At 36.8% G+C, this 22,100-nt stretch overlaps 1 protein-coding gene across 6 annotated transcripts in view; it reads left to right on the top strand.

Annotated features, from left to right (window-relative positions):
- Positions 1-22,100, top strand: part of LOC106058280 (regulator of G-protein signaling 9-binding protein-like) — a 98,017-nt gene that overhangs the window by 47,895 nt on the left and 28,022 nt on the right. For 4 of the 6 annotated variants that reach the window (XM_056012730.1, XM_056012741.1, XM_056012761.1 and 1 more), the window contains one exon: positions 16,041-16,281. In XM_056012730.1, coding sequence (XP_055868705.1) covers positions 16,102-16,281 — 180 coding nt within the window. In that variant the 5' untranslated portion in view covers positions 16,041-16,101. Of the gene's footprint in view, positions 1-10,812; positions 10,878-11,033; positions 11,107-16,040; positions 16,282-22,100 lie in introns of those variants that run through there. The other 2 variants (XM_056012747.1, XM_013215667.2) reach the window with 2 other exon arrangements.

Genomic DNA, 22,100 nt, shown 5'->3' with positions numbered 1-22,100 from the left:
ATTGTTTCCTGTATACAATCTACGCGTACTCTCCTTATAACTGTCAAGCAGTATGTGATGTGTTGGTGTATGTTTGTGTGTGTGTGCGTAGTGAGAGCCGTTGAATAGCTAGGTCACTTGTTGGAACCGATTCCTAACCTACCAACACAATCTTATAGTGTTTGTACTGTTCCTGCAATAGGATAATCCAATCAGTTAAGATAAAAACTATTGATAAATATCTAGAGTCTGTGTATTGTAATTTTGTATAAGTTTATTGTTCTATTGAAGTCAACATCCATTTAAAAAAATAAGGTCACTCCATTCTAATTTCTGTTCCACTGAAAGTCTGAAGGCACTGATTCTAATTTCTGATCCACTGAATGTCTGAAGGCACTGAATGTCTGAAGGCACTGAATGTCTGAAGGCACTGAATGTCTAAAGGCACTGATTCTAAGTTCTGTTCCACTGAATGTCTGAAGGCACTGATTCTAAGTTCTGTTCCACTGAATGTCTTAAGGCACTGATTCTAATTTCTGATCCACTGAATGTCTGAAGGCATGCTGGGTTTACATTTTGTTTATGTTGCGTTCACACTGCTGGGTTTACACTTTGTTTATGTTGCGTTCACACTGCTGGGTTTACATTTTGTTTATGTTGCGTTCACACTGCTGGGTTTACATTTTGTTTATGTTGCGTTCACACTGCTGGGTTTACATTTTGTTTATGTTGCGTTCACACTGCTGGGTTTACATTTTGTTTATGTTGCGTTCACACTGCTGGGTTTACATTTTGTTTATGTTGCGTTCACACTGCTGGGTTTACATTTTGTTTATGTTGCGTTCACACTGCTGGGTTCACACTTTGTTTATGTTGCGTTCACACTGCTGGGTTCACATTTTGTTTATGTTGCGTTCACACTGCTGGGTTCACACTTTGTTTATGTTGCGTTCACACTGCTGGGTTTACACTTTGTTTATGTTGCGTTCACACTGCTGGGTTCACACTTTGTTTATGTTGCGTTCACACTGCTGGGTTCACACTTTGTTTATGTTGCGTTCACACTGCTGGGTTCACATTTTGTTTATGTTGCGTTCACACTGCTGGGTTCACATTTTGTTTATGTTGCGTTCACACTGCTGGGTTCACACTTTGTTTATGTTGCGTTCACACTGCTGGGTTTACATTTTGTTTATGTTGCGTTCACACTGCTGGGTTTACATTTTGTTTATGTTGCGTTCACACTGCTGGGTTTACATTTTGTTTATGTTGCGTTCACACTGCTGGGTTCACATTTTGTTTATGTTGCGTTCACACTGCTGGGTTTACATTTTGTTTATGTTGCGTTCACACTGCTGGGTTCACATTTTGTTTATGTTGCGTTCACACTGCTGGGTTCACATTTTGTTTATGTTGCGTTCACACTGCTGGGTTCACATTTTGTTTATGTTGCGTTCACACTGCTGGGTTTACATTTTGTTTATGTTGCGTTCACACTGCTGGGTTCACATTTTGTTTATGTTGCGTTCACACTGCTGGGTTCACATTTTGTTTATGTTGCGTTCACACTGCTGGGTTTACATTTTGTTTATCTCTGTGTTACTCCAACTGATGCTCTCGAGGACCAAATATTTAGTTGACAACTTTTGATTTCTATTTGAACTGAATAAAAAAAATGCTTTATCTAAAGTTGGGTTTGAATTAAAATATTCCAAAGTGCTTTGTTATGACCGAACATACCAACGCGTCAGAATAGATGAAAGAAAACTACGTTATTAAAACTTCAGATACAATTTAATTGAGCCAAATGGAGTTGAACCTCACAAATATGCCATACAATGCAATACAATGGCGTACAAAAAACACAAAATCAATAAATAAATAAAAAGAAAGTCGCTTTTCAAAGTAACTCAATGCTACGGTGCCCTGGATGAAGCATAGAACTGAGCACATGTTTTTTTTATATGTCTCGCCTCTAATTTTAAATTGCATCGTGACACCATAACATATCACATCATATTTTTTTCCATCACATGGGGCAAAATTCCATTTCAAGATGTCTTCACAGCGTGCTATCGCAGCGTGGAAAGAGAACTCAAGCGCGAAGTGGAAACGCCCTAACCAGCGTTCCTCTTTCATTCAGACTGTAGTCACTGGTAACACTCGGTGGCCTTCTCCCCCCTTTTGTTTTTCAAAATATTGTCAACATTTTTGCTACAGATTGAAGTAATATTTTATCTCAGTCAGTCTGGTTTAAAAAGTCAACCGGCTTACTAGATATTTTTTTTAGTGTGGTACAATACCAATACATATACTTATGACAACGTTGGCTAAGTCTAAATCTTTAATATAAAACCAAATTTAAGCTACTTTCAAACAAATTAGATATTAAAATGTTTAATAAAATAACTGCAATAACCTTGACATTGATTTTGATTTCTGTATAAAAACATCCGTGAATACCAAAAACCAATATTTTAGAGTAAAAGAAAGTTCCAATAAGATTTGCCTTTCAAAAACCAGAAAGTATTCATATATATATATATATATATATATATATATATATATATATATATATATATATATATATATTGACAGAGAGAGAGAGAGACACACACACACACACAGATAGAGATGGAGTGGAGTTAGAGAAAAAAAACAAAACTGCTGGACATTCAAGTCTTATCTAAAATGAAGACATTGCAATCAAATGGGATTCGGATGTCGGTCGTATGGCAAGCTTCGAAAGTAACTGGATCGTTCAGTACACCAAAACACACTTCCCTTCCTCAAGTCGTATTTCTATGTAAATGACAGACTTCTGTCGTAGCGCCAATGTTGTAACACAGAGGTTCTCAAACTTTTTAACAGGTGACCCCTTTATATAGTCAAAACTTGGCACGGACCCCTAAGTAAAAAAACTACATAAATGTATATGTATGTAAGAAATATAAAAACGATGTCAATGGAGTGTCTATTGTACACTTTTCTTAAACACAACTTTATGAACCTTATATTTAACCCAGCCTCCCCCATTCCCCCCCCCCATTCCACTCAACAAAAAAAATCAAAACTTGGATGAAGTTGATGAGATTTGATGAGTGTATTCATACTCAGCTCAACGGGCACACTTCTCGAGTCGGATTCTTTTATTTGTGACGAGGTTCTGCAATTAATCCGCTTTGTACCAAATAAGAAGACGGGAAAGCAGTCAACAACTTCTATACTATCACCCATAATGCCAGATATACATTTGGATATGTTTTTGTGACTAGAATTTGTGGTACCTTTGTTTACACATTGGTTAAAGTTCCTCGTTTGTGGATATTAAATACGCTGCTCCTGCATAGGTATGGATTCATCTACGTCATAGACTAAACAGCAGTACACAGAAGTGAGTACGTCATAGACTAAACAGCAGTACACAGAAGTGAGTACGTCATAGACTAAACAGCAGTACACAGAAGTGAGTACGTCATAGACTAAACAGCAGTACACAGAAGTGAGTACGTCATAGACTAAACAGCAGTACACAGAAGTGAGTACGTCATAGACTAAACAGCAGTACACAGAAGTGAGTACGTCATAGACTAAACAGCAGTACACAGAAGTGAGTACGTCATAGACTAAACAGCTGTACACAGAAGTGAGTACGTCATAGACTAAACAGCTGTACACAGAAGTGAGTATGTCATAGACTAAACAGCTGTACACAGAAGTGAGTACGTCATAGACTAAACAGCAGTACACAGAAGTGAGTATGTCATAGACTAAACAGCAGTACACAGACGTATGTCATAGACTAAACAGCTGTACACAGAAGTGAGTATGTCATAGACTAAACAGCTGTACACAGAAGTGAGGCTCGAGTTGATTATTAATCAAATCATTCGACCTTTTATCGATGAAATTATTTCAATTGTTACAATTTTCCTCTCCCTAAGGACCCCCTTCGGTCGACTCGAGTCCGAGTACCTCAGTTTGAGAACCACTGTTGTAACATCATAGGCGAAAATGTGAAATTTTTCGAAACAAAACTAATCAGATTTACAATAGTAATGGGACGTTGTACTATAGGGAGTTGATTCTTCACTATGCACAGTTGTCTTTACAAATATGTCAAAGTGATAATTTAAATACAAACTTAATTTCAACCAACGTTTCTTAACACAGCCTTATTTTAAACACAAAATTATTTTAAATATCTGAAAATGTAGCTATTGATATATACATTATGCGTCGCAGGTAGTGTAAGGTGGAATCTATTTAATTTTTGTTCTTGACGCATGTAAGTTGCTCAGCTCTCACTGCCTTAAAGAAGTGTGCTCAGAACGCAGGCATTGTAGACTAGGATTTTGTTTGCCCTAGTCAATTTGGTATTGTCCCACACGCGCTTGGAGAGTTTTGCAATTGATGCAGAAGCCTTTCCTATTCTTTTTGTCAGTTCAGTTCTAAATCTTGGTTGCTGGCTATTGTTGTTCCCACGTATGTGAATTCCTGCACGGCTGCACCACAGTAATTCCTGCACCATAGTATGGTGTAAGTATATATTTATTCAGGGCCGGATTGTAGGGAGTGCAGGGGCGGGGCTACTGCCCAGGGAATCTAAATGAAAAGGACTCCACAATAGAGAAACAAAATCCATATTTCGACGAATCAAAGACTTTTCGTTTTTTAGGTATATGATATCTATTTGTTTCGCATTTTTACCGACAGCATTTCAAATCTTACAGTTAGCAACACTATCTTGGTTAAGAAGTATCCGCTTAGAGCGTGCTCGTATTATGTGAAGGCAGCTCCGGATTTACTGCAGTGCGCAAAACCAAAAAAAATATAATATTTTGGACCAAAATGTAAATATTAAAAAATGTGGGAGAATGATATTAAATGTACAAGTCCTCTACTTCTGCTAAAATATGGCTTGCTTTTAACACAATAAATATTATTATTACTAAGTGTATTTGATTCAAGCTTTCGAAAACGTGTAGGGGCCTCCACAAAACTCCTGCCCTGAGGCGTCCACTTGCTTAAATCGACTCTGTATATATTATTATTTAATTGTTATTTATTGAAGACAAACAGATGCCTAACTTCAAAACTTTGTTTTCCGAGCCCTGCAGTGACCAACGTCTCAGTCCAAACAAGTCTCCCTGCTGTGGTAGTCTGTCCTGGATCTGACCAGGACTTGATGTACCATACAGAGATTGCATTGACTTCGTTTATAACTCGAATCTGTTGACCCACGGGTCATTGACTTGATTACTCGACGCCTTGGCTGACCCTGCCCACCACTGACTAAATAAGACATTGATAACTTTGTGTTGCTAGCATAATGTAAATATTTTTCATCCACTGATTTGGATGGTGGTTGGCTTATATGGTGGTTGGCTTATATGATGGTTGGCTTATATGGTGGTTGGCTTATATGGTGGTTGGCTTATATGGTGGTTGGCTTCCAAGCTGTTTCTGAAACTCTCTGTTCACTACTTAAGGACTGAAAGCTTATATAATACATTCTATTTTTTTAATAGACAAAGAAATGCCAAGATTGTTACATAAAGGTAATATAAGGTCCTATGTTATAACATAATATTATTTTATCATTTAGAACCTCAAGGCTTTTGTACAAATAATATTTGGTGTTCACATTACAAATAACTATCTCCTAATTTTTACCCAGACCTAAAAGTTTTCAACTTTATAATCAACTACATTTCAATAGAATAATACAATTATGTAGAACTATAGCAAATAAAAGATATACACATGTAAATGAATATGTACATTAAAATAATTGTAATTTCTTTGCCCACCCTGTGACCGCAGCTTTGTCTCTAGGATTGGCTTCTTTAGTCATAGAAAAAGTTGCAAAGAGAAAAGATTGTCTCTCGAGACGTAAAATGCCACAGGATGCAGACAAAGCCGAGAATGTGAAAAATACATATATATATATATATATATATATATATATGGCCGCTTTGCAGCAGCACCAGAGTTTCCTCTCCAGGGCGCATTCCTGGGCCTTGGATAAAGGGGTCATGGGTGGCCCATGCGTCATGATCCCTCTCTCGACCTTGCTGATGTGATCCAAAGGAACGCATCGCATTACATTTGGCACCAACTCAGTTGCAGAAGCTGCCGGAGGGAATTTCATAGCTGATACTCCCAACGCCTAAGGGGCTTCACTCCTGATTTCTCCTCGAGGTTGTCTCCTGAAGCCTCAGTACCGCAAGGCAGCGGGGGTTTGAAGTCAGAGTACCCCTCTCCTAGATGAACTGCCTTACTAGGCTGACGAGCTCCATCTGCCCGAAGCTCCCGGTTTTGTGGCGCCAGGTATCCGCCTTCACCCCTTCACCTGTTAGTAAGAGCAGGGCTTAATATCTAAGCCACACGAGCAGGCCAGGTGCTGGACTTAGTTGTCAGAGGCTATTTGAGACGCATGCCATTAGGAGTACTTTATAGACAATGGGAGCTTAACCCCATTGACACCCCTGGCCATGACAACCTTTGAAACCATATATATATATATATATATATATATATATATATACTATATTTATCTATACTATAAAGCAGAAAGTAAGACGGTTGTATGTATGGGTGTATGTCCTGCAAAGAAATCTAAACCGTTTGACCAACCTTCATAAAACTTGGCATAAATGTTCCTTGGGTACTAACTGGAACCGTGACGTATGTATAGTAGCCCTAAAACAAACTAAAGACCCACAAAAAAAGTTGCCCAACTCTATGAAAGTATTAGTATTTCATTTATCTAGGCCATGTTTAGCGCATGTTTAGATCAAAAGGAACTAGATCTAGATCTAATTTTTAAAACTTCGCTTTGCACAGATAGTTTGTTTTCTTTGACACATGAAGATACAAAATATAGTCTATTGATTTCATTATTTAATAAAAGTAACCTTCAAATTTGTGTTTCAAAAGCATTTATATAAATTCGCTCCTTATATCTGCGAATTTAGAATTTCTGACGTACATTCTATCATCAGACAAGACCGAAATTTTACACATCTCTCGTCTAAAACTCTAATTCAACTCTAAGATGATAGAACTTCTCTTCGTAAAGATAGTTTTATACTTCAACACATGAACATACCAATTATAGTCTCTTCATTTCATATTTTAATCAAATTCACATTCAAATTTGTTTTTCTAAATGATTTTTCATACATTCGTTCGCTATAACTGCGAAGCCGTGTTGACATACATTATAATAGTTCCATTCATGAGTCGCGTACATCTAACAAAAAAGGTCAGGCATGCGCAGAGCGAAGCCTCCACGCACGCGCAGAATGAACTCTATCCAAGCCAATATTTAACTCTAGATTAGTCTAGATCTATCTCTAACTCAATATCTAATTCAAAGATGATAGATCTTCTTTATACTTTAACACTTGAACATACAAAATAAAGTCTATTCATTTCATATTTTAATCAAATTTATGTAGGCCTACAAGCAAATGTTTTTATTTGAAAAAATGGATTTAGGTCGATTAGCTATTTAGATAGCTCCAATCATACTATTTTTACATTCACGCATTCGCTTTACTTATAACATTATTATTTCGTTTAATTGTTTATAAAACACTCTCAGTGACTATATCGGCAGTGATACGCAAATTAAGACCCGCGGGCCGCGGGTAACATTTGGCTAGTATATATATATATATATACAGAGAGAGAGAGAGAGAGAGAGAGAGAGAGAGAGAGAGAGAGAGAGAGAGAGGGTGCTTGTAACAACCTCTTGGTGTTGTCTAATCTCTGCACGAATGTTAAACCGACATTTCATCTCAATGAGCGCATGGAAACGTTCTTTTGTCCTCCTTGCTATTCAATTAATTTCTTTGAGAAATGATGCGAACTTGACGGTCCAGTGCTACGTTTGTTACTAGTGGCGTTAGAAAACACTAGCCCTTATATCGTTCAAGTATCCAAATGAAAATCATTTGATATTGTTTCATAGTAAGCAAACAAATATCTTGTGACTACTCCAGCTGTTCAATATGACACTAGTAGCAGTGGAGAATGGCGTCTTTCCATCTCCTTATGGTATTAAAGAATACAAGACGCATTTGAAAAGATGTTATTCAAACAAATGGTTGGTAAAGAGCTTTCATTAGCATACCATCGCTTCATTTTTTTTGCCGGGTTAAAAATAGAGATAATTAATTCATTTAATAAAACAGAATGGAAACTAATTAAAGTAACAGCGTCCATCTCCATTAGCCGACGAATCAGACTAGCACGATCTGGTGGTAAGTGAATTGTGCTTTGTTTGGAAACAAAACATTGATGATCAATGGAATAATAGAATTGGGAGGGGGGAGGGAATCACATTCATGTCAATGGACAAGCAGTCAATGTTGTTTATGCACCAGACAAAACCAGATTTGTATTTTTAGGTTTACCTGCTCTTGTCTGTTTGATGTCCTGACGAGGGAGCTCAAAAGCATGTTCCATGTTCACCAAAAATGTTGCCTTCGTTTTAATCTCTCAAATCTGTTTTGTTGGAAATGTTGCCCAAGTTTCACTTTCTCAAATTTGTTTTGTTGCCCCATTATACTTTTCAAAGCATTGTTCTGATTGGTATTCACATTTTTTGTCAAAACTACAGGTCGTTTAATTGAGTTCAGCGTTTCATTGGCTGCTGGTCCTCCTGAAACTTCAACTGCCTTGTAAATGAAGATGATCATGTAATAAACAAAAAAAAAAAAGGACATGAAAATGCAAATAGCCAAAATAACTTTTCAACACCGACGGGCGGGGTGGGTCAGAGGGCGGAATAATCAATAATAACCTCCCAATTCACTTAGCGGCAGGAAATGACGTCATTAAGTCTGGGGACAGCCATGGAACACGATTCTTCCTTGGCTCTGACCAGCTCATTTGTCATGGCTGCAATTGTACAGTCCACCCCGAGACTGTCCCTGCATGCTAAAGTAGACATTCTGTGGGTATTCCTTTGTATATTCCATATACTAGAGTCTTTAGTTCACTGTCTGATCTGTTTCTGTGATAACTTCTTCAGGTCTCTCAGTTCTGTTGAAATGAAACAGACGGCCACGTGATCTTTTCTTCAAGAATTAAATCCATTTTGTGTGTGTGTGTGTATCTGTCTTCGAATCAATTTTTTTTTTCAAGTTACAGAAAATTAAGACGTTCAATTAAAATTAATTTGTTAGATGGAAAACTGATTTAGATGTCAATAAAAGATTTCTTTTTTTTCTTTACAACATCTCTACCCTTTTTCGTTCTTTCTCTTTGTTTCTCTCTCTCTCTCTCTCTCTCTCTCTCTCTCTCTCTCTCTCTCCCAACCTTGCTTTTAAATGTAATGTTTTTTCCATTTTCTCTTTGTTTCTCCTCTCGTGTTGTCAGCTTCTTGTTAATCTTTCATTTATTAGCAGTTCTAGAAACAGTTGCATGGAGATGAACAACACTCACAGTCTGGCGAGAACACTCACACAGTCTGGCGAGAAGTTTCCTCATCCAAGTTTCTGTTTCCATGTTCAAACTGAATTCAAAATGTTCCTGAAATAGTTTTTTTACATTTACATTTTGTCTTTGTGTCCAAGAGTTGGATTCTTTGCGTGTTCGTTTTGTATTTAGAAAAGAAATCAAAAAAACTTTTATGAATTTTTTAAAATCATATTTCGTTGACTTTCCATGTGTTTGTGCACGAAGTTATACTGACCATAAACTAAATTTATCTTACACTATCAAGTTGTAACATTTATCAAGCTTCACATATACTCTATAACATAATAATAGTACAATACCTACAATTATAATCTTGCTATTACTTCATCAATCCAAATTGGACCGGGTCTTTCGTAACTAGTAAGTCTGACTTCCTCTTGTTTGTGACCAGAACACATTGACTGAAATTCTTACTAGCTGTCGAAGTTAATTTAATTTTCGTAGGACGATACTCTCGATATATTGTGTAGAACCATTCATTACCATTAGATCATCTGCACTTCAAAACAACACCTTTCTAGGAAGAATCGATAAAGCAGTTTTAGTCTGAGTCAAAGTCGACTGTATTCACCATCAACTCATCATTTCTACTGAGACGTTAGTTTATTCCCCACACATGTTTAAATACTTTCGTTTCCAATTGCTCAGCACAGTAGGGCTTACAAATAAGTCCAAAGTAACTGCAACTACTAACAAATTTACAAAATAAAAATAGAGAATTCGGTGGTTAAAATTTAATTAAATCAAAATACGAAGTTTGCTAGAGTTTTTATCTTATTTTGCCCAGGGGCGTAGCTAGGAATTTTCCATCGTTTGGGGACCCGGGGGGATTGACCTCTTTGGGGGTCCCTGCATTTTGCGTAATATTTAATTTTTAATGTAAAAAACACTCATTTGGATTTTCGAATTCTCCACACTCTTCTTCCCACCCTACCTACGCCACTGATTTTACCTTGCAGTTTTCAATGACAAGGTCGTATTAATTTCCTCACTGAATGCAAATCTTGTCCTGAAGACTTCAAGCTTGTCCTTCATGAGACGTGCCTCGGAGACATATCGCGTCATTTTCATTCATGAGTCTTGCTCAAACTTTGAAGACGTTAATTCTCATTCAAGCTGAAACTTTGAAACTTTCCACATTTCTTTATTTTACCAAACAAAACATGAATCAATTTAAAAATTAATCAATTATTCAATTAATTATTGTCAATAAATGATTTTGTTTGATATCGAAAAAGAAATACATTCTTCATAATTTAGAGATATAGTTGTAAATGTGTAGTTCTTCCTCTTAGATAAGCTCTTTATTTTTTTTTTTTTAAACGTTTTTACTTTTAGCTTGTTAATTCTTAAAGAAACCTGAGTCCTATCGCACAAACTTGCTGTTTCAATATAGAACACAGGTAAAGAATTACGAAGTCTATCATTCTGTGTCTTACATTTGTCTTAGAGTCCTAAAAGCATTTTTTTTTCTAAATGAAGTCTAATTGTCTCTTCGTGTACAGTAAAACAAACAACACATTGAACTTATCTCTGTTTTTACTGCAATCATAAGTAGTCTTAATAGCACGTAGATGCATTCTCAAGTTCAGGACAGAAAAAGTCTGTTGTTAGATTTCTTCTTGAAAGACAGTAAGTACTTTATGTTCAGAAATGAACAGACACAGACACGCCGTGACTAAGACATCGGATTTTTATTTCTTTACAATCAGGGATTTCACTCAGTTCATGGTCTAGACTTAAAACCAGTGATTCTTACTCTCTTGTCGCTTATAGGGGCCAACTTACACGAAATACTCAAATCAATGCGTTTTAAATTTCTTTTGTAAAAATAAAACCTGGCCTGCCAAACAATGTTCAAAACCAAACCAAATCGTGGTCTTCAGATAGTTTATAGATCTAGTGGCTTAAAACTCTACTTAAACTGGTTACTGGTTGAAAGTCATCAAAACTTGCAAATCATATCTGATCGTCCATTAAAGCCAATAAGATATTTTAGAGATCAGATACCTCACTAGACATAATGCAAATATCTCAAATGGACTCAGAAACATTTTCATTAGACTATACATGAACTCGGCAATCGTAACAGAAATGGAACAAAAAGAACTCCCCCTCCCCCACCCCGGTGCTATGGGTATGATTCATGTAATATTTGTTGGTCATGTGGGACTCTGCCTTCAAGCCACTCTGCCTTTTAGAAATATTATTAACAAATAGGACGCGCTGTACGGTATAGTAGAACAAGAATACTTATAGATTGATTATTTTTCGAAAACTGATTTTTACAATGTAATTCATATTTACTATTAAAGATTTAGATAGACAGGCAGACAGGTTGCTAGACAAATAGATAGATAGATAGATAGATAGATAGATAGATAGATAGATAGATAGATAGATAGATAGATAGATAGATAGAGAGATAGAGAGAGAGATAGAGATAGAGAGAGATAGATAGTGTTTAAGAGAGATAGAGAGGGATAGATATAGAGAGAGATTGAGAAAGATAGAGAGAGAGAGAGAGAGAAAGAGAGGGAGAGAGAGAGGGAGAGAGAGGGATAGAGATAGAGAGAGATAGAGAAAGAGAGAGAGAGAGAGAGAAAGAGAGAGAGAGAGAGGGAGAGAGAGAGGGAGAGAGAGAGGGAGAGAGAGAGGGAGAGAGAGATAATTAAAAAAACAAAGAGACAGAAACAGAAAAGACCTATTCATAAACCCACATAATGATAACACCATTAACGAATGTGTTTCTTAAATGTATCAGTTCAGATACAAACAGGTTCAATAAAAGTGTCTCATTCTAGCCACTGTCCAGCTCACCCTACTGACCGGTCAGCTCTATCCTCACGCGTCAATAGAGTAGCTGCTTAGACTGAAGCTGCTCAGATTTCGCGCCAAAAAAAGACCCAATATTTACCATACTGACCGAAACTTCACTTCTCTTTGCTGTTCGCTAAACCAATTCTAAAGCCAGGAGGGAGAAAGAGCACCCTCGCGCCATCCCCTTCCCGAACTGCCTTTCACATGATCCAGTTGATTGATTGGTTGAGTGTGATCGTCAAAGAGATGAAATGAGCAGAGGGGGAGAAGGTGGTCTGGTGAGGTTTGGTGGGGGGGGGGAGAAAGGTTATCAACGGTAACAATATAGCTTGGAATAAGACGCTAAGCGAAGACCATGGCTGCCCATTCAGATAACTCCTCCTATCTCATAAAGAAAGTTGTTATTTCCCCTTGGCAATGACGGAACGTTGGCAAAGTTCTAATTATTTTCACATCTAATTTTCTCAACCACATTTTGGAGCAGCACAAAATTGTTTAGAGTTTGTTTTTTGTAACGCATCTCTTACCCACATCTTTCTCTATTTCTTTACTCTAGTCTAGAAAACATGGGTTGCTGCTCTTTGCTTTTATCGAAAGTAATACGTGTACTTTTTACTCTTATGAAGAATCATTCATCTCCATTAAGTGATAGGCAAGACTCGTTAGGTGGTAGGCAAGACTCGTTAGGTGGTAGGTAAGACTCGTTAGGTGGTAGGTAAGACTCGTTAGGTGGTAGGCAAGACTCGTTAGGTGGTAGGCAAGACTCGTTAGGTGGTAGGTAAGACTCGTTAGGTGGTAGGTAAGACTCGTTAGGTGATAGGCAAGACTCGTTAGGTGGTAGGCAAGACTCGTTAGGTGGTAGGTAAGACTCGTTAGGTGGTAGGTAAGACTCGTTAGGTGATAGGCAAGACTCGTTAGGTGATAGGCAAGACTCGTTAGGTGATAGGCAAGACTCGTTAGGTGGTAGGCAAGACTCGTTAGGTGGTAGGTAAGACTCGTTAGGTGGTAGGTAAGACTCGTTAGGTGATAGGCAAGACTCGTTAGGTGATAGGCAAGACTCGTTAGGTGGTAGGTAAGACTCGTTAGGTGGTAGGCAAGACTCGTTAGGTGGTAGGCAAGACTCGTTAGGTGGTAGGTAAGACTCGTTAGGTGGTAGGCAAGACTCGTTAGGTGGTAGGCAAGACTCGTTAGGTGGTAGGCAAGACTCGTTAGGTGATAGGTAAGACTCGTTAGGTGGTAGGTAAGACTCGTTAGGTGGTAGGCAAGACTCGTTAGGTGGTAGGTAAGACTCGTTAGGTGGTAGGCAAGACTCGTTAGGTGGTAGGTAAGACTCGTTAGGTGGTAATACCAACAAGACTCTCTAGGTGGTAATACCAACAACCAAGCAAGACTCTCTTGGTGGTAATACCAACAACCAAGCAAGACTCGCTAGGTGGTAATACCAACAAGACTATGAGATTTCATAAGTGAGTGGGAAATTGGAAACACAACCAGAACTGAAAATGTTTTATATCGTAGAAACGTAATTTTATTTGAGATATCATGTAGAAAGTAGTCCTCATTCCAAAACTTTTTTATTTGAGTTATCATCTAGAAAGCAGTCCTCATTCCAAAACTTTTTTATTTGAGTTATCATGTAGAAAGTAGTCCTCACTCCAAAACTTTTTTATTTGAGTTTTCATCTAGAAAGTAGTCCTCATTCCAAAACTTTTTTATTTGAGTTATCATCTAGAAAGTAGTCCTCATTCCAAAACTTTTTTATTTGAGTTATTATGTAGAAAGTAGTCCTCATTCCAAAACTTTTTTTTATTTGAGTTATCATGTAGAAATTAGTCCTTATTCCAAAACTTTTTTATTTGAGTTATCATCTAGAAAGTAGTCCTCATTCCAAAACTTTTTTATTTGAGTTATCATGTAGAAAGCAGTCCTCATTCCAAAACTTTTTTATTTGAGTTATCATCTAGAAAGTAACTTTTTTTTATTTGAGTTATCATCTAGAAAGCAGTCCTCATTCCAAAACTTTTTTTTATTTGAGTTATCATCTAGAAAGCAGTCCTCATTCCAAAACTTTTTTTTATTTGAGTTATCATGTAGAAAGCAGTCCTCATTCCAAAACATTTTTATTTGAGTTATCATCTAGAAAGTAGTCCTCATTCCAAAACTTTTTTTTATTTGAGGTATCATCTAGAAAGTAGTCCTCATTCCAAAACTTTTTTATTTGAGTTATCATCTAGAAAGCAGTCCTCATTCCAAAACATTTTTATTTGAGTTATCATCTAGAAAGTAGTCCTCACTCCAAAACTTTTTTTTATTTGAGTTATCATCTAGAAAGTAGTCCTCATTCCAAAACTTTTTTATTTGAGTTATCATCTAGAAAGCAGTCCTCATTCCATAATTTTTCTTTATTTGAGTTATCATCTAGAAAGCAGTCCTCATTCCATAATTTTTCTTTATTTGAGTTATCATCTAGAAAGCAGTCCTCATTCCAAAACTTTTTTTTATTTGAGTTATCATCTAGAAAGCAGTCCTCATTCCAAAACATTTTTATTTGAGTTATCATCTAGAAAGTAGTCCTCATTCCAAAACTTTTTTTTATTTGAGGTATCATCTAGAAAGTAGTCCTCATTCCAAAACTTTTTTATTTGAGTTATCATCTAGAAAGCAGTCCTCATTCCAAAACATTTTTATTTGAGTTATCATCTAGAAAGTAGTCCTCACTCCAAAACTTTTTTTTATTTGAGTTATCATCTAGAAAGTAGTCCTCATTCCAAAACTTTTTTATTTGAGTTATCATCTAGAAAGCAGTCCTCATTCCATAATTTTTCTTTATTTGAGATATCATCTAGAAAGGAGTTGCAAAACTTTTTTCCATTTGGTGCAAAGTCAGATCAAGCGACATTTTTTAAAGCTCATCTTTCGTGCTTATATCATGCCCAGTGCGCTCTGGTTCAATCTCTTTTGTGGACCAGTGGGGCGGGGGGGGGGGGGGAGGTTTCCGTGCTGTCTTTAGGTACTCAGCAAACACAGCTCAAGTCGGGTTTCGAGATCAAGCCCCCAAGAGGTGTATGCCTCTTAGCCACATATCACTTAGGGTTAGCAATGTTGTTGCCGGTCATTGACTTGTAGTACCAAACTTCTGGTAGACAACTAAACTGCTGTAGGCATAATATATCTTAACTAATAAAACTTTTATTATAACATAGACGAAATCATGTTGATGAGATGTTGATCATGTTGATGAGATAAAATGAATGTACCAGACTTCAGTAATAATATTTCTTAACAAAATCTAACTCACTACAATAACACAACCTTTCAGTGTCACGTACTGGAGTGATCTGTCCTAACTAAAAGCAATGAGGACAATGCCACCAATCTTGCATCATTCACAACCAATCGCTAACCTCTTCCAACCGTTACCATAGAAACACACACACCCACACTCTCCATAACAAGTGACTAGATCAAGGTTTTCCCTTAGTGCTTCTGAAATAGTTTCACATTAAGTTCCTAGCACTCCTTTGAATCAAGCCTCCAACTGAGAGGCAGGACAAATAGCATTGGACAATCCCTGAATCTGGGCGCTGAAATATGTCCAAAAAACGAATCTATCGAAGAAGAAGAAGTCAAACAACATTAATATTTTTAAATAGAGTAAAAACACATTCAAAGAGAACAAGACTATAATTAGATCTTTGAAGTCTCTCATGGTGAATAAGTGCTCGTTTTACTTGTGATTGTTTCAGGGTTTTGAATGAAAGATGAAGTCCCGTTTTCCGTGCTGGTCCTCTGGTTCCTGATGATATCATGGTGCCCTCGGACCACACAGAGACTATAGAGCACCATCCGCACACTACCACCTTCAGCGGAGGTAACCAAAACAGCCATTCCACGGGAGGACACGCCGGCAGCACCACAGGACAACGCCACCAAGATGGCAGCGAGAACGACCCGAAAGGGCCGGCCACAAAGCAAGAGTGTACTAAGGTAAGTTTAGGTTTTTTTTTTGGCCAACGGTTTGAACGTAATTGACTTTTCAGTTCTCGGACAAAATGGGCGGTTGAAAATATTTGATAGAAATAGGTCCAACTGAAATTTTTAAAATTCCTTTAGGGAACTTTCAGGGTTATTAAATACAGAAATCTTCTCTTTGTCTTTTTTTAAAAAATGTTTTTCTTGTTAAGATATGGGTTACATTATTTAAACAATACAATAAAATAACATAGAAAAAGAAGAGGAAGCAGTGTGGAGAAATATGGGGGCTAGAAAGAAAGTGTAAGAAAAAAGAGCAAGATTGACAGAGATTGTCAAAGACGCTATTTTGAAAGATAACTGTTGCCAACTCGATTTATAGTCACAATTAATGAGTGTGTGTGTTTGTGCAGGATAACACACACACACACACACACAGAGGGGGGTTGAGAGAGAGAAGAGGGAGAAAGGGAGATACAGACAGAAGAGATGAAATAATTTAAAGAGAGAGAAAAAGAGAAAGAGAGAGAGAAAAGAAAGAAAAAAAAAAGAAAGTTTGGTAATTGACATGTCAAAATGGGTCTCTTCTCTCCCCTATAACAAATTATTCGACAATGGCCTCCCTTGGTACATATCACTTCATCCATTAGACGATGGCATGTCTTGAATGTTGCCAGGGAAAGAGAACTAGAGAAGAGCAACATTTGAAACTTTTACAGTTTTTCCTGAAACTTTCCCACCTCCCTTGTCATCCCCCACCCCTCCAATTTTCTCTACATGTCAATTTTTATTAAGCATCAAATTATTCATTTATCCCGGGTCTCAAAAGTTGAGTTCTTTAGTTATTTGACTGTCAGGTCCGGGGGTTCAAAATGTGTCATAGTTTGCAGCGATTCTCAAATTGTGAGGCTCGCAATATGCAAAAGGGATTGCAACATGCTGGCAAAGAAAGGGGAGAGAGGTTAAGACGGTCTTTTTTTTTTTTTTTTGTTGCAAAGACTGAAAATTCTGCTACATTTATATTAGAGTATTTGCATTACCCACCTATTGTGACGTCGGACTTGTGACGTGGCAACGAGTTATTGGTCTAAACTGACCACAGGTTGCGACGTCGCAGGTCAGTGTTGAGGGCTTCTCTAACGATTGGTCTCGCCCTACCCGGCCCCCCTCAGCCCTCAACTCTATTTTATCCTAACGTGTTGTCGACTGCTGCACCGGATTGTGTTGTAACCATGACCTTTTGAACTTTCTATTTTTAGAATCTTTATCACCTCTTATCTTGAAATGTGCACTTGTTCCTACGCTTATCCATGCGTTGATCAAATCTCTCGTATTCATTAATGATTTAAATTGTTGACTTTGTCACTCATAATACTGAGCAAACAAAATAAACCCGTTTAATAATCAAACTACGCACAAAAATATGTCTCACGGCATAATTGTAATGCCTGACACTAGTGAATTACTATCAGATTGAAACAAATGTCGCGAGTTCAAATCTCTTTTAAAGTTCGGATACCTAAATTCTTGTTTATCTTTGCAATCTATTCGATGTATTGGTAAACTTTAAGTAACTACTGCAACAAAGTAAACAATTGTTTAGAGTTTAAATTCTCAGTGTAGCAAGAAATAAATGTAGTCTACACTACACTATTATCTTATGAGAAACATCCATCTGAAAATGTATTGAACCCTTTATAGAACTTGGCCTATGAATGAAAGCTAAAAATAAAAAAAACTTGACATTAAAATATGTTTGCCAGTTTCATCTTGTTTTCTCACAGACTTTCCAGAACGTACAGTTTGGTACTCCATTTAGTGTGACATATTAGCTTACCAAACATAAATAATTTGAAAAGTTAGGTGCGTACATTGGACAAGGCCTCACAACTTCCAGGATTCCGTTAACAGCAATGGCTGCTGAGATAAAACTTGACCAGACTTGATAGGCAAGAGTATTTCTCGGTATTCCCTTAGTATACATGGCACTCAAAACAATTTACATGTTTATGTGTTGAACTTGAACAAAGCATAAAATGTTGCAGCTACATCCTGCACTTACACACATATTTTAATACTTGAACGTCAAATCAATTCCCACCCAATACTGTACAATTGGCAACACGACTGTACAAATGATTCCCCTTGAATAGACCGTACTGTGGTATCAACTCAGTGCTGCTGTACAAAACTCAACTGGCCTTTCTGTCTCGTCCTGGACTCGTACTGAATCGTACCATGTCGGAACGACTTCACACTGAACTCACAGGATCGGACTGAATCTGAATCGGTCTTGACTCTGACACCTACGCTCGTTATGTAGAGTCCCCGAGGGCCTTCTTGAAAACAATCGAACAATCTTATGGACTATCAAATGATCATATCGTGAGTGACTTGCACATGGAGTGTTCAGATTATAGTGGTTTCTTGAAGCGTCGCCCTTCGTCACGGTTAGCAAATTACATAGCGTTGGCCTGTGTCATCTGTGCCCACTGATCACGTGCTCGGTTGTATATATATGTGGCTTGTCTGAAGTACTCTCAGAGATAAACGCAAATTTAGGTGTCTCAACTTTAAACTTCAGCTTGAACGTACTACACTTGTCTGTATATATACACTAATAGTTTTACAAAATCATTCTGAGCACAACTAGAAAGGATATATGACATAAGAAGATGGAGACACTGTCTAAAAACAAACTTTCATTTCTTTAAAAAAAAAAAGCAATAAATATATATAACATGTAGGGTGTAATCTACACTTTTTATAGCCTCCCTTTATCGTTTGCTATCTTAAGAGAAGGAATTTTAAGGATTCACGTTAAGCTTGGAATCCCTTCACGTCTGCTTAAATAACTTTTTTTTTTCTTTTCCTCCAAAAGCGAATGAAACGACTAGAGGGTGAACCGGTGAAGGCGGGAAGATGGACAGATGCATTTCAAAGTGGAGCATTTAGTAATTGACCTTTAAGACCAAAGACCATTCAAGTCTTATTACTCAACAGAGTTGAAACTCTGGATTTTTATAGCCATGTTAATGTGATAGTTTAAAACAGAACATTCTATCGAAATTAAAAATTATTCTCTAATACATTAAAAAACTTTTTCCTCTTATGTATGTAGGCAACACTGAACAGATAGAAAAATAAGAAAATATTTGTTTAAAATACTTTAAAAAAAAACAAAGATTATAATAAGCATAGTTGTATCAATTAATTTGGATCAGTCATGTAGTTAAATATGAAATAGTTCTAGATTCTAGACCAGGGGTGGGAAAATTACTACCCGCCGGCCACATGCGGCCCGCCAGAGTCTTTGAAGCGGCCCGCATACACCTAAAGAAATCATGTGTGCACACAGGTTAAACATCTAAAATGCAAATATACTTAAAACTAAATAATTCTGAATATCTATATTCATTTTAGAAAATTCTGATTTTTATCACTTATGAGGAAGAGGCTAAAGAAACATTGTCTCTACATGTCATTCTAAAGAGTTTAAATTAAACGAAGATTATTCTTATTGGCAATATTTCAAAACAGTTAAAGACACAAACTAAAGCCAGTATTTATTTAATGTTATGAAGAAATGTGTTGAAAGTGCTGGGTTGGCTTGGAACAAGATGGCAAGTGTAACAACTGATGGAGCCCGTGCTTTGACTGAGAAAAATAAAACAATATCCCAACCATAAATTCTTAACGGGAAACTTTTCTCAAAGCTTCATTGAATATCAAACACATTGTGTTTATCACTATACAAAAGAAATCAAACGTGTTACATTCAACTCGGTGAAGCACAGATAGTTCCTAGAAGTACTTAAAATTTGGAAACAAAACAATCCGATGTTCGGTACCGCAGTATCATCCGCTGGCCTAGCATGGACAAGATGGTATTGAGAAGAATATGGGATCTTAAGGAAGAAACTATGGTTCTTGAAAGACATTGATTGTGACTAATATTTGTACTAAAGAGAGGAAGGCATGTTTCCACATGCAATGTATGTACATGTTAAATCTTCTCAAACAAATCCATCCCATCTTTCCAGGCAAGCATTTGAAAACAAGTTTTGTCATTTTCCTTTGATGAAAGGTGAAACTAGTTTAAGTGAAGTGATTGAAAAGTACAAGACTTATTTGGATTCCTTGATTGTGAATTCAAAAGCAAATTTTAAGACGTCAAGAACTTGGAACCAGTCTTCAATACCCTCAGCTCACCATTTAGTGGAGAAGTTGATTCGGCTCCAGAGGTCAGACCTCCAAGCCAAATATGACCTACTAGAGAAGTTTCAGTCAGTTCTTCCGCGATACTTTTATTGGTGCCAGAAGCTGTAGTTCAACATTCTAAAAATAACTTCACATTCTTTGGCTCCACATACATCTGTGAACAAATATTTGTTATTCTTCATAGTAAATAAACAAGTGTAATCACAGGTCAATGCTGACTGACTGTAATTTGACAGCAGTCTCGAGGATAACAACTAGTAAGCCAGTTCCGGATCATTATGTACGAGTGTAAACTGTTAAATATTTCATATAAAGTACAACTGTACGTTTGTGGTTGTGATGTAAAAAAAGAATATAGATCTATTTTTTTTTTCGTAATTTCAGAAATGGCTTTTGTTTTAATTCCTCAATTGGGAGTGAAAAAAAATCTAAATGTATGAAACATTATATACGAATTAAAAGATATTATACACAGTTACCTAGCGTATTTTTCTGATTTGTAATTACATATTTTATATACATATATGCGCCCCATTCCCAACATTTTTTTTAATGCGGACCTCGATGGAAAAAAGTTGCCCACCCCTGTTCTAGACCACCAACAATAAATCTGTGCGATTAGAAATATTTGTACCAATGTTTTTGTTTCTCGCAAAGTCCAGCCCTTAGCTTCCTCATGACGCTATGATCCTAGGACTTGTCTGGACGAGTTGGGAAAAGGGTGGGGGAGAAAGAAGGGAACATCTGTGTGAATATCACCGGAATCGCTTTTAAATGCATTTATTAAAAATAAATAGACAAAAATTGAACGACCTGGATTAAAACTCGATGGCTCTAGTGTTTTCAAGCAAACACACTAACCACTGTACCAGAGAAGTGCTTATGAAAATAGAAGGTTTCATCTATTGTTAGTTTCAAACTTTAAAGCAAAGTATAAAGGGGACTATTTCAACATATACCACTATATCAGTGAAGTACAATTTTTCCTTGTTCGATACCTAACCAAATAATTAAATACCATCAGAATTAAATAACTGATTTTTTTTTAATGATTCTTGTTTTGTCAGGTAAAAGAAATAATTGTTCAAAATTTCAGCCTGATCCGAGATTGGGTGTGGGATAAATAACGTGTACAAACTTTTAGCAGACAAACAGACAGACAAAGTGAGTTGATATAAGCTTTGTAAAAACGTTTGGCATGCCAAAATTTTTGTAACAATTTAATCCTTTTAACCACACATTCTTTTTTTCTTCATTGAGAAACAGATGTTGTTTGGTAATAAGATTTTACACTTCTGTGTGTGTGTTTTTGAGAGTGTGTGAAATATATAATCTTGGCAACGAGCGAATCTTCTTATCTGAAACAAACGCACGCACGCACCTGCCATATAGAAAGACCCAGAAAAAAAATCAAAATTCTAAACCCAGCCTCAATGTATTATCAGTTTGACGCAGCATCCTTATATTTTGTGCTTCTTTTCCCGCCCAAAAAAAAAAAAAAAAGAAACAACACCCAAAATGAACAGTTGAGAAATATGCAAACAGAACATCACTTGACAGGAAATACGTCACAGCAGTGATAAAAAAGATCTGGTTTCCATGGACTACATATG

The sequence above is a fragment of the Biomphalaria glabrata genome, chromosome 1, assembly GCF_947242115.1.
Source record: "Biomphalaria glabrata chromosome 1, xgBioGlab47.1, whole genome shotgun sequence".
In the NCBI taxonomy this organism is placed as follows: Eukaryota; Metazoa; Mollusca; class Gastropoda; family Planorbidae; genus Biomphalaria; species Biomphalaria glabrata.
Note: the sequence above shows the minus strand (reverse complement) of the source record. Positions and strands in the feature narration are given on the sequence as shown.